This window comes from Nyctereutes procyonoides, unplaced genomic scaffold, assembly GCF_905146905.1.
Source record: "Nyctereutes procyonoides isolate TBG_1078 unplaced genomic scaffold, NYPRO_anot_genome, whole genome shotgun sequence".
NCBI classification, from domain to species: Eukaryota; Metazoa; Chordata; class Mammalia; order Carnivora; family Canidae; genus Nyctereutes; species Nyctereutes procyonoides.
The window spans coordinates 25,812,604-25,828,748 of NW_026575030.1; the positions used below are offsets into that span (position 1 = coordinate 25,812,604).

The 16,145-nt window shown below is 37.8% G+C and overlaps 1 protein-coding gene across 1 annotated transcript in view; it reads left to right on the plus strand.

Moving 5' to 3' along the window:
• GPR156 (G protein-coupled receptor 156) overlaps positions 1 to 16,145 on the plus strand; it is an 89,760-nt gene that overhangs the window by 17,367 nt on the left and 56,248 nt on the right. The window contains exons 2-3 of the mRNA XM_055315782.1: positions 12,612 to 13,084; positions 13,359 to 13,495. Of these exons, the coding sequence (XP_055171757.1) occupies positions 12,992 to 13,084; positions 13,359 to 13,495 (230 nt within the window). The 5' untranslated portion in view covers positions 12,612 to 12,991. The remainder of the gene's footprint in view (positions 1 to 12,611; positions 13,085 to 13,358; positions 13,496 to 16,145) is intronic.

Below are 16,145 nucleotides of genomic sequence, written 5' to 3' on the forward strand. Positions count from 1 at the left end.
CAGAATTCAACATACTAGTATCATGATCTTCGACTTCCAAGATCATGAGTAATAAATTTCTGCTGTTTATTAGCCAGCCAGTCTATGGTATTTTGTTGTACCAGTCAATCCAAGATAATGGATTAGAAGGCTCAATATTGTTAAAATGTTGATTTTCCTCTAATTCATCTATAGATGTAATGCAATCATAAAATCCCAGATACTCTTTTTTTTAAGATTTATTTATTTATTTATGAGAGAGAGAGAGAGAGAGAGAGAGAGGCAGGCAGAGACACAGGAGGAGGGAGAAGCAGGCTCCATGCTGGGAGTCCAACATGGGACTTGATCCCGGGACTCCAGGATCGCGCCCTGGGCCAAAGGCAGGCGCTAAACCGCTGAGCCACCCAGGGATCCCCGTTGAGCCACCTAGGGATCCCCAAAATCCCAGATACTCTTATAGAAATTGATAACTGCATTCCAAAATTCATATGAAAATGTACAGTATTTAGGATAGTCAAAGCAACTTTTTTTTTAAGGAACAAAATTGGGACTATTACTACCTGTTCATTATTTTGAATGCAAGAATGCTTTTACATGGGCAGCCCGGGTGGCTTGGCAGTTTAGCGCCGCCTTCAGCCCAGGGCGTGATCACGGAAACTGGGGATCGAGTCCCACGTCTGGCTCCCTGCATGGAGCCTGTTTCTCCCTCTGCCTGTGTCTTTGCCTCTCTCTGTCTCTCATGAATAAATAAATAAAATCTTTAAAAAAGAAAAAAGAATGGTTTTACAAGTCAGGATTTATCAAATTGACACTTTTAAATATTGGCAGTTTATTATATAGAATTTGTACCTCAATAGAGCTGCTTTCTAAAAAAACCTTATGGATAGGAAAATGAGAGTAAATAAATACATTTTAAAAAAAAGAACAAGCTGGAAAAAAACAAAACAAATAGTATATTAGATATTTAATTCACTTATGTCAGTAATTATCTTAAGAATAAAAATACTATTTTAATTAAATAAAATTATTGTATTAAAGAATAAACATTAAAATGATTATTAAAATATCTTAATTGCTGACAGTGTTTATCATAGCCTTTATCATCTTATTTTACCACACTTTATGGGTAGCCACAAAGAAATATTTGATTTATGAGAACAGTATAAAGAAAAACAATTAAAAACTTTTTTCTCAACACTAAAAAAAAAAAATCCAGGTTAAAAATGGGCAGAGGACCTTCTTAGACATTTTTCCCAAGAAAACATATAGAGAGCCAACAGGCACATGAAAATATTCTCAGCATCACTCATCATCAGGGAACTGCAAATAGAAACTACAATTAGGTATCACCTCACACCAGTCAAAATGGCTAGTATCAAAAAGACAAGAAATAACATGTATTGGTGAGGACATGGAGAAAAAGGAACCCTCATGCACTGCTGGTGAGAATGTAAATTGTTGGAACCACTGTGAAAAATAGCATAGGGTTTCCTCAAAAAATTAAAAATAGACATACATACAATCTAGTAATTCTTTTACTGGGTACTTACCAAAGAAAATGAAAACGCTCATTCGGAAAGATATATGCACCCCTGTTTTATTGCAGAATTATTACAATAGCCAAGTTATGGAAGCAATCTAAGTGTCCATCAATAGATAAATAGATTAGATAGATAATCTATTAAAATATATATATGTATATATATATATATAGTTACACATTTATACAATGGAATATTACTCAGGCATAAAAAGAATGGAATCTTGCCATTTGTGATAATATGGACGGAGCTAGAGGGCATTATGCTAAGTGAAATAAGTTTGAGAAAGACACATACCATATGATTTCATTTATGTGTAGAATCTAAAAAACAAAACAAATGAACAAATAAAAAAAAGAAGAAACAGACCCACAAAGAGAACAAACATGGTTGCCAGAGAGGAGGTGGGTAGGAAGACAAGCAAAATGGGTGAAGGGGAGTGGGAGATGCAGGTTTTCAGTTATGGAAATCATGGGAATGAAAGGTACTGCATAGAGAGTATATAGTCCATGGTATTGTAATAATGTTGTATGGTAACTACATTTGTGGTGAGCATGGAGGATAGAGTTGTGGAATCACTATGTTGTATGCCTGAAACTAATGTAACACTGTATGTCAACTATACTTCAATAAAAACAAACAAAAGATTTCTTTTATCCTGGCTTGAGCTGAGTTGTAGTTTGAAATTAACCGCTTCACTTGGGTTGATTAAGGTTTATGGGGATGGTTGATGGGTGGCCTGTGATTTTACATGTAAAATACTACACATTTGTATGTTTCTCAGGAGAAGGTCTATAGTTTTCGTCAGTATCTCATGTCTAAAAAAAATAAGAATCTTGATTTGAAGAATGAAAAAACTGAGTGCTGTTCTAAGTGTCTAATTTCTTAATAGTATTTCTCTGAAATTAATTTCTAGCAAACAAGTCAAATGACTTGATCTGTAAATGTGTACATGAGCCTCATCACAGCAGCTTAGAGTAACAAATTACAGGTTATTCCAAGTGTTTGTGTTGTTTAAACTTTGATGAAAGCCCTGTATTTCCTTTAGTTAGACTATGATTCTCATGGTATGGTTCCCACACCGGTAGCTGCAGCATTACCTGCGAATTTACTAGAAATGCAAATTCTCAGGCCCTACCAAATCAGGAAACTCTGATTTGGAGGAGGTAGGGGCCAACAATCAGTGTTTTTAAAGGAGCTCTCTAAGTTACTCTGATACACACTGAAGTTTGATACCCACTGTATTAAACTATACCTAGAAAACCCCATTCTCTACCACCTGCTTCCAGGCCAAGTTCAGGACAGTTTGTTAAGCAGAAGTGGCTGCAGAAGGGACAGTCTAGTTTGATGGCTTATGTTTTCCATCTCTTTATCCTCCCAGAGCCAGAATTGTTCTCACATGAGTATATCGGGTTGTGCAGCAACACTGAACAACAGTTTAGAGAAAATCAGTGTCTGACTGAAGGAATTTAAAGACACAGCATGAAAGTTCACTCATAAAAATTCTGACATGGAGGCTTTTCAGAAAAAAGTCTCAGTAAATACAACAGCCTTGGAGCTCCACTTCTTTTGAGGAGGAGAATATTCAGTCTCCCAAACTGACTGAACCTCAGGAACAAAGTTTTGTTTACCCTTTTCTAGCTGTGTGGCACCCTCACAAATGTCCTTTAAAGGAGTGTTCAGTATCACACCATTGGCTCTGTTTGCAAAGTAAGTTAAAGAGTTCACTCAGCCTTATGTTCTGAGTACCCAAACGGAGAGGTCTTAGCTATAGCAGCATAAAACTTGAGCTGCCTAAATCTAGCCTCTGAAATGTCAGATGACCATTCTCAGGTCTTTGTTACCTTCTGAAGCTTGATTTGTTGTGACACCTTACTGTTTTGTTGATGAATAATGGCATAGAGCACTTCACAGCAGTTCTCATTAAAGGAGGGCAACCAAGTGGAATTCATTCTTGGCTCTTAATAGTTTTCAAATGAGAATTTTATTGCATATTAATGAGCACCAATTGACATTTGTGACTGGTTTTTATGGAAATCATGCATGTATAATTTGCATAATAGTACCTAAGTGTTTTAGGTAACAATGCAACTCTGAGAAGTTAGTAACGGTTTTAGTATGTTGTTTTTTGACTTTTTTTTTTTTTGGTGTAATTCCCAGCTCCAGTCCCTGGCAATAGTGTTGGAATATTAACAGGTCTCTAGGATTCGTCTGAAAGGGGTCTTTAGGACCTGTCTATAAGGCGGTAATGACTCACTGCTCAGTTTATGTGATTGTGTCTGTACTGAGAGCAGAGAGTCAGCAAAACACATCAGGACAGGGGTCTAAAAGCAGGAGATGCTCCCACTGTAGTGAGGAGGTGTTCTAGCCTCCCCTGAATCAAACCTCCTGCTTCTTCTGGGTTATAGGAATATCTATATGATCCTGAGGATTGTTCCTAGAAATCTAGGACTTCTAAACTCTGTGATGTTTGTAAATGTCTCTGGGTCCATTTCAACAAATATCTATTGTCACCTACTATGTACCAGACATTGTGCTAGGTGCCAGAGCAAGGCCATGTTGTTCCCTGCTGCATCCTTAGCTCTTAGCACAGTGACTCTTGCATAATAGTTGATCGATCTGTATTTGTTGAATTAATGAACATGTCTTCTACCACTGGGGATATATAATTCATTATTCTTACAGAATCTGATTGTAAATATGGTATAAAGGTCGTTACTTAGAAGATACATTAATGATTCAGGACTTGGAATTCTGTTAGGATATTTAGAGAAACAAGATAAGTAACCTCAGTTATGCATCCTCAAGTCTTCCTTATAAATAACCCTTTTGTATCATGGAAATAAGCCACTATTTATTGATGATCTAGTATGTATTAGTTATATTTGCATACGTCCTATACATCATATGATTTAATCATCAGCAAAACCTATGAGGTGTAGATAGTATTATCTTCCTTTCATTGAGGAGGCAGCTAAGAATTGGAGAAATGACTAGCCTAAGGCACCACAAATAGAAAATGATGTTTCTGAGGCTTAAATTCAGCCTCAGCTTTGTCCATTCCAGTGCTACTTATTACTGCCAATGGTCCAAGGATATGTGAAGTGAAACCAAATTCCCAAGTACTGGGATGGGGAGTTGAATTTGCCCAGGGGCCCTGGGATTTGCCCAGTATTCAGTTGACCTACGTTTATGGTAAACTTACTACTTACAACACCTGTATCCTGTGGGGGACCCAATCCAATAGCCAGTCTGATTCAATATAATTCTATCAAGTAGCCAGTTAATAGTAAAGGGAGAAATCAGGTTTTAGTAGAGGAAAAGTTGTAAGTAATATGAAACTAAAGATTCAGGTAGTATCTTCTATAATGTTGAGTAAAAATGTCCTCCAGATTTCAGAAAGATCACTAAATGTGGGCTGGGAAGCACAAGAGGAAAGAGGCTTTGGGACACAGGAATTAGGAAAGAACGGTGGTATACTTCAGGAATGTATACAAATCCCAAGGATTCCAAAGCTCTGCTTTCTCTGAAATCCACACCAGACTAAGGGAGTGAATCAAGTCCACTCCCCCTCCTCACTCCCTGCCCATCTCCCAACCCTGCCAAGGGACACCCAGTGATTCCATTCTGCTTTTAAAATCCCCTGAGAGGGATGTGTTTGCACCAGCCATCTCTCCCCTGACCTTTCCTCCAGTGAATCAAGACTCCCTACATAAGCCCTGCCCCAGGGTCCTTTTGGGATGATCATTCAGAAACCAAGTATGTGGAAAACTTAATTGGAGGAACTTCAAAGACTTCAAAAAGAAACTTTCCATCTCTCCCTTTTTTATAAGGCAAATCTGAGGTTCTGAGAAGCAGATTAATTCAATCTTTACACTGCTGGGGAAAAAAATATAAGTTCTTCCAAAATTTATAATCTCCCAAGAGAATATTCTTTCTTCTTCTGATGTGTTCCTTTTCTCTCTTGGACCTCCTCCACAGGTTTCTAACGACAGCCCTAGAGTTCTTACCCCTATGATCCTGCCTGCTTCCCCAAGTCCAGGCCTTGCCCAGCTGTCCTAAATATGGGAAAGGCCAACCACAACTTCCTTTGAAGGTTTTTAAAGCAGTATAGAGAAGTATTGAACTTGAGAGACCTAGATTTTCTTTGTACACTAGGTGATCCTGAGCCTCTCAACCTCTGAGGGCTACTTCCTCACCCATAAAGTGAAGAGGTTGGACTTCATGATAACTATAAATATTGCGAGGTCTATTTTACCTCCCTGTCCCCTCCCCCTTGTTCTTTTCCTCCTCTTATATATAATGCTTTTATTTTTCATTGTTTCTTTTTGAAAATAATCTAATGACCTATGTGGGATTTCATCTCTATTATACAAAAGGTAACACACCATATATGTTGTGTTGCATCTTGCTTTAAAAAAAAAAAAGAATCTGTCCTGGAAATCAGCAGTATATAGGTAACTTCTCATTCTTTTTCAAAAATTGAGATATTCCTCATTTTAAAAAACTAAATATTATACAAAAGCAATAGATTGCTTTTTCTCAGGAGGTGAGGGTACTGGTGGGTGGGAAGAATGATATGGAAAGAATATGCCAAGGTGTTAGTATTTAATTCTGGGTGTTCAGGGTGCCTGGGTGGCTCAGTTGGTTGAGTGTCTTTCTTTGGCTTGGGTCATGATCTCAGGGTCCTCTGTGATCAAGCCCTGCATTGAGCTCCCTGCTCAGCAGGGAGTCTGCTTCTCCATCTCCCTCTGTGCATGTTCTATCTATCTATCTATCTATCTATCTATCTATCTATCTATCTCAAATAAATAAAACCTTTGAAAACATTCTGGGTGTTTGATATTTTCTTCCTTGTACTTTTCTGAATTTCATAAATATCTATGAATTTAAAAGAAATTTTAAATGCAGCTGCACACAAGAACAGCAAAGGAAAACTTTCAGGAATCACTGAAATATGAATATCTAATAGAATTAGATCAAAGAGGGAAAGTTCAGGGAGGATGTTCATGAGAAGATTCTGTAGATGGTGGAGCTGGGCCTAAACAGAGAGCTCTAAACACTCTGAGGGTTACCTAACATGTGAGAAATTGCTGATGAAAAGGGAAGAAGCAAACCCTCCCAAAACTTTGTTTTCTTAACTGATCATTGTCAGATGACTCTGGATATTCTCTTCAAGAACAGGAGAGAGATTACTATAGAGAACTGTCATAATTTTCACTGTGGAATTAACCTTTGATATTTTTATTTATGTGGCCAACATGGCAACCTCATTTAAAATTGCTTCATTACACCTGTGACATTTCCAAATACTCTTGCCCTGATCTACCTTTTCCTCCATTGCCTTTAACACCTTCAATCGCTAATTTATTTAGCTATTATGCACACTGATTATTGTTTTGATATCCCCCATTATAATATGAATTCTGTAAAGATAGGCATCTTTCTTTTGTGCACCAGTGTATTTCAGATGCCTATAACAGTGCCTGTCACATTGTTAGTGTTCAAAAAAAATTAACTGAATGAATATTAGCAACAGAGTTTTGGGGGAAAGGGGATGTGTAAACATAGAGTTCTGCATTAATGTATATGCCACTTTCCTTTTCACATTCATCTCTTTGCTTCATGACCCTGAAAGCCTTTTAGGATTCAGCTTTATTGTTGATAATGAAGTCACCAAGTCAACTAGCAATGAGAATATGAACCAAGGCAGTTGTGTTTGAAAAACAAGAGGGTAGAGAGGATCTGAGTGTAAAGGAGAATTTGGTATATGTGTATTTTTGCAGTAGGTACATGCTTATAAGCATAGCTTTAAAAAATAACAAAACAGGGCAGCCCAGGTGGCTCAACAGTTTAGTGCTGCCATCAGCCTAGGGCCTGATCCTGGAGACCCAGGATTGAGTCCCGCGTGAGGCTCTTGCATGGAGCCTGCTTCTCCCTCTGCCTGTGTCTCTGCCTTTCTCTCTCTCTCCTCTCTGTGTATTTTCATGAATAAATGAATAAAATCTTAAAAAAATAACAAAACACTTTTTTACATTAACCAGTACATTTACCGTTTCCAGCATCTTTCATTCCTTTATACAGATCCAGATTTGCATCTGGATACATAACATTTTTTCTTCTGCCTGAGGAACTTCCTCTAATATTTCTTATAGTACATGTCTCTCAGTTTTTCTTTGTCTCAAAATGTCTTTTTTTTAAAAAAAACTTTTCACTGAAACACATTTTCACTGGGTATTATATTCTGGGTTGACTTTATTTTTATTTCATTACTATAAGATATCTTTCAGTTCTCTTACGGTTTACATAATTTCAAATTATGTTGTCTTACTGTTATTCCTCTGTACATAATCTAGCTGCCGCTAAGATTTTATCTTTATTTTGAGTTTTCACTAATTTCCTTATAATGTGCATTAGTGTATGTATGTGTATTTTAACATTTATTCTGCTCAGGTTTTGGTTGAGCTTCTTGGATCTATAGGTATATACTTTTTAATCAAATACAAACATTTTTTGCCATTTCTTTCAAATACTTTTTTCTATTTCCCCCCTCTCCCACCTTTATTCCCTGGGATCCAATTACATGTGTACTAGACCACTTGCTATTCTATAAGTCGCTGAGGCTATGTCCATTTTTATCAATTGTTTTTCTCTCTCTGCTTCATTTTGGATAATTTCTAATGCTCTGCCTTTAACCAGTATTTTATTTTTGTAGTGTCTAATCTGTTGTACTTTTACTTTCAGGATTAATTTTGCATTTTTACTTTCAGGATTAATTTTTATCACTAGAATTCTATTTGAGTCTTTTTTATATTCACTTCTCCCCTAATTTTGTTCATGTTCTGCTTCATTTCTTTGATCATACTTATAATAGTTGTTTTAAGATCCTTGTGTGCTAATTATATCATTTCTGTATTTGTTTTTATAGATTTTTTTATTTTTTTAAAGATTTATTTATTTTAGAGAGAGAGAGTGGGAGGATGGAGGAGCAGTGGGAGAGGGACAGAGAGATCTTAAGCAGACTTTTCACTGAACACAGAGCCCACCATGGAGCTCAGTCTCACAACCCTGAGATCAAGACCTGAGCTGAAATCAAGAGTTAGATCCTTAATCAACTGAGCCATTCAGCCCCAATTGATTTTTTTAATGTATGGTTGTAGATCATATTTTTTATTCTTTGCATGCCCAGTAATTTTTTATTGGATGATGGACATTTTGAGTTTTATGTTTTTGAGTGCTGCATCCTGTATTCCTTTTTAAAGGGCATTGGGTTGTGTCCTGGAAAGCAGTTCAATTTTTTATGGATCAGTCCAGTTTTTTTTTTTGTGATCCTTTTGAGGCTTTCTTTTAAGCCTTATTAGGGCATATCCTCCCAAAAAACTAGAGTCCAGTAGTACCTAGACTAGATTAGCTTCTAGGGTTTAGTTCCACTACTAAGATATGATAGTACTGAGGATTCTATCCAATGTCTTATATAATATGAGGTTTCTCCACTCTGGCTGATGAGAACACAAAGTATTTCCAGCCAGCCCTGTGTGAGCTCCAGGAATTGTTCAGCAACTGCCTAGCAGTGGCTGTCTTCCATTTCAAGTAGTTGCCTCTCATTCATGCCTAGTTCAGTACTCAGCAAAAGACTGAGAAGCTACCCTGCAGATTTCCAAAGGCCTCTCTCTCTTTGTATTTCTTTCTTCTTCATTCCTCTGCCTCACAAATTCTATCTGCTTTGACCTCCCCAAACTCCAATCTGTTCTCATTACTTCAGCAAGACTTAGGCTATGTTTGGGTTTCCTTCCTGGGATGTAGCCTAGAAACTGCCTCCAGGCAATAACTTTAGGTCAATTATAATCATTGAAAGAATATTTTTTATATTTCACTGTATGTATGTCAGTCAGTTGTAGGGTCCACCTCATTTGTTTTCCAAGTTCTATATCTGCTATCCAGTGTCTGAAAAGGGCAGTTTCATATATTTTGTCTAGTTTTCAAATAGTTTACAGTAGGAAGGCAATTCCTATAGCAGTTAACTCTTCATGAAGCAGAAGTCCCATCAACTGCACAACTTTTTAAAAGACAGTAGTTGTAGGACTAGTTTTTCAATGGCCAGAAATAATGTGTAGAAGAATAGAAGGGATTTTATAGAAAGACATGGGGGAACTTTCAAACTCATGAATCTGTAAAAGACTATCTTGCACTCAAGATGTAGCTAATGCAACGTCTGCTTTCCTGATCGTAATAACTGGACAGGACTGTAATCTGCCAAATAAATTGTAAGTCCCACCCATGTGTGGTCTTGGGTCTGGCCTAGACAGTTTACTTCTAGAGATTTTATGTATGGGGGCAAGGGCAAGGATTGCTCTTGGAGGAATCTAGCAAATCTTTCTTTTTGTGCCTTACGTCCTGTATCTATCTTGTTGTCAAATCCCTCACCATTATCCTATTTGGCACACTATTCCCCAATTTCCCAGTCACTCAACACTTTTTGAAATCATTCAACTCTCCTCTCAGTGACTAAGCCGTTCACTGTTTCACCAGATCCTCGTTTCTGAATCTCTAAATGTGTGCTAATGTTGGAGTTGAATGCCAGCTCCATGGCAGTAGCGTGGTATATAAGTTCCTACACTAGATATCTATGGATTGAATGGGGACCTAGCACTCAAAGTTCCATGACAGAAATTTCAGTCTGTCCAAGGGAACCATTGGAATTTATCCCGCAGGAAATTTGTGTTCATATAGACTACCCCATCATGTTCATAGAATCTCCCAAAGATAATTTGAGCTTAAGATTGTTAGCACTTCTAGGACCCAGTGTCAACTAAGGTTTCTCAACTTTAGCATTATTGGCATTTGAAACTGGATAACTCTTTGTTGTTTGGACTATCCTATGAATTGTGGGATGTTTAGCAGCATCCCTAGCCTCTATCTACTGATGTCAGTAGCACCCTGTCTCAGTTTTGATAATCATAATATCCAGACATTGCCAAATATTCTCTGCAAAATTGTTTCCCTTGAAAAATACTGGTATAGAGACATTGTTATGTGCCATACTCCAGGGAATTCATAGAAGTTAAGCTCAGGGAACTTAACATGAAGAAACCCATCAGGCCATTTGGTGTCCTCTTGGAAGAGGTCAGTTTTGAGAATTTTCCCATCTATGGTAGACACTGGATGGACATGGACCTTGGAACGTAAACTGCTGTATTCAAGTGCTGCCTCTGCAAATGTGAATCCAGGTTCTCTACCTCTTTGCTCTTCAGAGGAATGGGGGAAGCCTGGGTAGCTCAGCTTCTGCTTTTGGCTCAGGGTGTGATACTGGTCTGGGGAGTGAGTCCCACATTGGGGTCTCTGTGAGGAGACTGCTTCTCCCTCTGTCTGTGTCTCTGCCTCTCTCTGTGTCTCTCATGAATAAATAAATAAAATATTTAAAAAATAAAGATGAGGAATGGTGTTGTTTACCTTACATGACATTGTTGTAGTAAGGATAAGATTTTATACACACACACACACACACACACTGATGTATATTTCTATATGATGTAAGGATAAACTAGTATGAACTTAACAATGGTTCAAATATAGGTATATTTATTTTCCAGTATGATTAAAAGGGCAATATAGGAAAAATAAATATTTCAGCCTATCATGCATAACCTCTCTTTGGCTTACAATTATCATTGTCTGCTAGAAAATTTCATAGGGGATGTCTAAGTTTAAAAAGAGGAAAAGGAAAAAAAAGTAGTCTTAGCAGCAATAAAATTTCAACCAAATTAGGATGCAAATAGCCATGTTTGTATATTTAGTTCTTAATTTTGCATTCAGTGATTGGATAGTCTGTACAAGAATTTAAATGTCTTGAAGGGAAATAGTGGCTTTTAGTTCTCTTGGGATTTCATTGTAATGAACCTGGTAAATAATTCAGGAACATATGAGAGGCCAATGAATGGGCAACACCTGGTGCTATATTGTTCATGCCTAAGCATGCAGAATCCAAAGACGGCATTCTATACCTGTCACTATTGTTCTGGCTTAAACACAAGTTCTATGTTCAGTGACTATTGAAATAATAATAATTGATATTTTTCCTATTTCAATTTTCCTCCATAATAAAAAAAACTTTGCCAAGCTGTTTCAGAAACATAAAACAGAAGTGGCACCCTCCTTTAAGTTCCTATTGGTAAAATTTGCAATCTGTTTTCTCTATCGAGGGGTAGATTGCTTTAAAGAATCAGGAACAGGTCTACCTTTTCTGCTGAGGCTAATCTGAGCCTTTCTGCATTTCTACTTTTGTTCTGTAAATAGAAATTCTTTTTAGATCACAGTATTTATATTGCAAGTATCTTCTAAGAATAACACTGTCCTCTGGCCACCCATTCACTCTAGAAAATTCCTAGAGCTTCGCAATTTCCCTCCCTATTACCTGAGTAAATTCTCCCACTTCTAATAGTCTACAAATGTGAAAACAAACAAAACCTCTTGGCAAAGGGATTGTGTATCATTCTAGACCCCTGCTGCCTGGACATAGAAGGTTTCTCCACTCACTGAGTGAACAAGAACTCCAATGACTGAAAGAGATTTCATGCAGACAGCATGGGGCATCCAAGGCCACTGCCACTCAGGATCAGACACAGCTTAAGCCATGAGTTGCATGGAAAGATCTTGGAAGGACAGGGGATTTTGCAGTAGGGAAAAAAAGAAGATGGACCTCACATGTTTAAACTACAGTTCTTACAGGGCTAGGTCAAAAAAAGGATCTGGAAAGATCTGGAAAGAAACTGTTGAACTTTATAAATGGTTAGATGAGCTTTGTCTTTGTTTTTAAAATGTTTTTATTATAGAGGCTTAAAAATATGTTGATTTAAATAAATGTTAAGCCATTGTTATATATAATAAAGTACATATATAAAATAAAAATATAACTGTATAATTAAAACATATAAAATAATATTAAACCTCTGCAATAAACCATTTATATGTTAATATATAATATGGACTTTGTATTATCTATGTTTTATATATTAATGTGTGTGTATATATATGTGTGTGCGTGTATTTGTGTATATATATATATATATACAGACATAATTTGTTTGTTAACAGGTTTAATTGCCTTCCTTTCCTTCTGGACCTGTGTGAGAGTACTTGGAGCAGTGACTGCCATCTGGTGGCAAGCCAGAATCATCACTTTGTGTAATCTAATGGTTACTAAGATGCCCACTCTTGACTCACATGGTATGCACTGCCAGCAAGGCACAAGAGGAGCCTGGAGGGTATCTGATGAAGGAGACTAGTGAAATAACCCTTCACTTCCACCTGAACCAGTTGTTCATCCCAGAATCTGAGCCAAGAGCCAGATCCAAAATGGTGCCTATAAAGAAAAGATTTGAATTGTTCTTGTGTTTTAGTCTAAGATCTGCTGGTTAACAACCAGCAGGTAACCAAGACTGAATAAGCACACACCAAAAGGGGCACGTGATGACATGGAGCCTGAAATAAACTGTTCCGAATTGTGTGACAGTTTTCCTGGTCAGGAGCTGGATCGGAGTCCTCTTCATAATCTCTGCAGGACAATTGTGAGTGAATAGTCATAGAATGTCAGGGCTGCTCAGATATACATGTTGTTCTTATTGTTGTTACTATTAGTGGTGGTGGTACAGTGGTAGTGGTGATGGAGGGGGAGAAGGAAGAAATTAAGAGGAGGAAGAGGGGGAGGAGGGGAAGGAGGAAGAGGAGAAGGAAATGTTCATGCAGGACATATATTTCCCAGCTTTGGGGATGATGGGGCAGTTCATGTTTGATCTATAAAAGAGTCTCATTCCTAATAGCTTCTCTTTATTTTATTCTCAGACCTCTTCCCACTACAGCGGTAAGACCATTTCTTCATTATCTCCTGTCCTCTTGGGTATTGTTTGGACCTTTCTCAGCTGTGGACTTCTTCTAATAGTCTTCTTTCTTGGCTTCACCATTCGCTGCAGGAATAACAGGTAAGCAGCCCCATACCTAGTTTCTCATCCTCATTGGCCTGAATCATGAATCCCAAAGTGTTATTATCATTTTGACATGATGAGCTAGTAGGTAGTATCAGCAAAGTTTCTCCTACTGTGGCACTATGTGAGAAGTTCCCCTGAAATCATCCTGGCCTTGCAGTACAGTTTCCTCCTCAGGAAAAAAAAATCTAACCCAGTATTGTGGCAACTACTACAAGAATATCCAAATAGGAGAATGAAGAGTCTCTCCTCATAAAAGAAAGTATGATCCTTCTGAGAAAATTACATATTTGGAGTTTCTTGTTTGTTTAATCAGTTTAAGGATAGACTTTAATGATTCATCAGTTGCATGTAACACCCAGTGCTCATCACAACAAGTGCCCTCCTAATTCCCATCACCCAGTTACCCCATACCTCCTCCCCTCTCCCCTCCAGGAACCCTCAGTTTGTTTCCTAGAATTATGAGTCTCTTATGGTTTTCCTGCTTCTATCTCTGTTTTCATCATAGAAAATGAGGTATTTGTATTAAATTTGTATTTGTATTACAGGGCCTGTAACAGAGAACATGTAGAGAAATATTCCAAAGCAACATTAGAGTCTGTGATAAATACGATTGGAACCAGACTAGGTGGGCTAAGGTTTCTGAAAAATAGTGAAGCCCTACTACTTGGCTATTCTGTTAGATAAGTTCTGGCTGGTTAGAAGGTCACTGGCTCATCAGGGTAAATATCCATGGCTCCCAGGGCTGGCAAAAGAAACTAAATGAAGACTTTTTCTGAAGGGAGTTGCAAAATTCCGTCTTCACTGTACTTGGATTCTTCCCTCAGGACCCACCCTACCTCTCCCACACCAACACTCTTTACCATCATCCCGCCCCTACTGTCCCAGGCTGCAACCTGAGAAGCCCTGCTCTAGCTCTCTCTTTGTGGCTCACAGCTAAATTCTGGATGGAGCCCACATCAGATTTCAACCCCTCAGAGAGGTCAAACTTGTCTAGCCCCACTTCAACCTTATACTTTTTGATGATCACCTGTGTTCCATTGCCTGAGTTTGGCATTCAGATGAGGGTCAGTTAGTTGAATTTCTCTAGCAGGCATTTTGGGGCACCACTGGCCATTTGAGTCATGGAATACATGGCATTGTTAAATAGCAGTAACTGGATCTGCTGTGTCAACCTCAGCATGGCCATGCCGCATGGCACTCAAACCTTAGTATTCCTCTGATGGCTGCCCCAGCCACTTTCCATTCTGCTCCTCAGATTCACTAAGCCTACTCCCATCTCAAGGCCCTTATGTTCTCAATGCCCAACAGTCTTCTCCAGATCTCCCTGTAACTGGTTCCTTCTCATCTTCTAGATCTTGGCTCAAATATCACCTCTTTAGAGAAACCTTCCCTTATCACTGTATCCAGAAGTAGCTTGTCTACAGAATGGCCATTCAGCCCCAGTATCTCATTCCTATATATTATCACCCTGTTTTATTTTCTTCATACCAAGTATAACTCTCTGATATTATCATATTTATTGATTTGACTGTTTATTGTCTATATATCCCTTCAAAATGTATAGCCTGTGAACACAGGACTTTGTCATGTTCATCACTGTCTCCAACATTTAAAACAAACTCTGGAACATAGTAGGTGCTCAATAAATATATTTTCAGTGACCCTGGGAGGAAGGATGATAGCTACTGCTAAGAGAATGACTGGGAAAATCATGCATTTCAAAGTTAGAGAACTATGGAGTACAGACTTTGCAGCTACAACACATTTCTCTATTACTATAGTACATATTAATACCCAATTGGCAAGTAAGAAAATAATATCATTGGTTCATATGTAATTTTCCCCCAGCAGATCAGTAGTTTAAAGCATTCAGGGGCAAGCCTTCCTACAATTAAAGAAGGAAGCCTTAAGCTAAGAATATTGTACTACCAATAACTGCACAAATAGTAGTTGGTTTAATGGCTTTAAGAACAGGTATAGGGATCCCTGCGTGGCGCAGCGGTTTGGCACCTGCCTTTGGCCCAGGGCACAATCCTGGAGACCCGGGATTGAGTCCCACGTCCGGCTCCCGGTGCATGGAGCCTGCTTCTCCCTCTGCCTGTGTCTCTGCCTCTCTCTCTGTGTGTGTGTGTAACTATCATAAATAAATAAATAAATAAATAAATAAATAAATAAATAAATAAATAAATAAATATTTAAAAAAAAGAACAGGTATACTTCCTATGTTATGAAGCTGTGTGATGAGCTGTAGGAGTAGATGGAGAAGTAGAGAAGATATTTCCCGTGTGTTTAAAAACAATTGATTGTTGAATGTCCTCAAGTACCTATGCCTTGTAGATTTAAGGTTGCAAAAATCAATTGTGATCTGCATACAAATGGTGGTAATTGACATTTGCTGAGTGCTAGTATTTTGATTGGATAATCATTATTTTTATTAGTATTTTGGTTACAAAGTTAAATATGTTTCAACTGTTATGGCCCCATACTATTTCCCCATAACCCATTATTTTTATACACAATTTTGTAGAATGCAAGGTTTTTAAAGCATTTATATATCCTGTTAAAGTAGGAACACTTGTAAACAGTGTTATAGTAGAAACACCTATATTTTTTTCATTCCATTGAAGATTTTGATGCCTGTCTT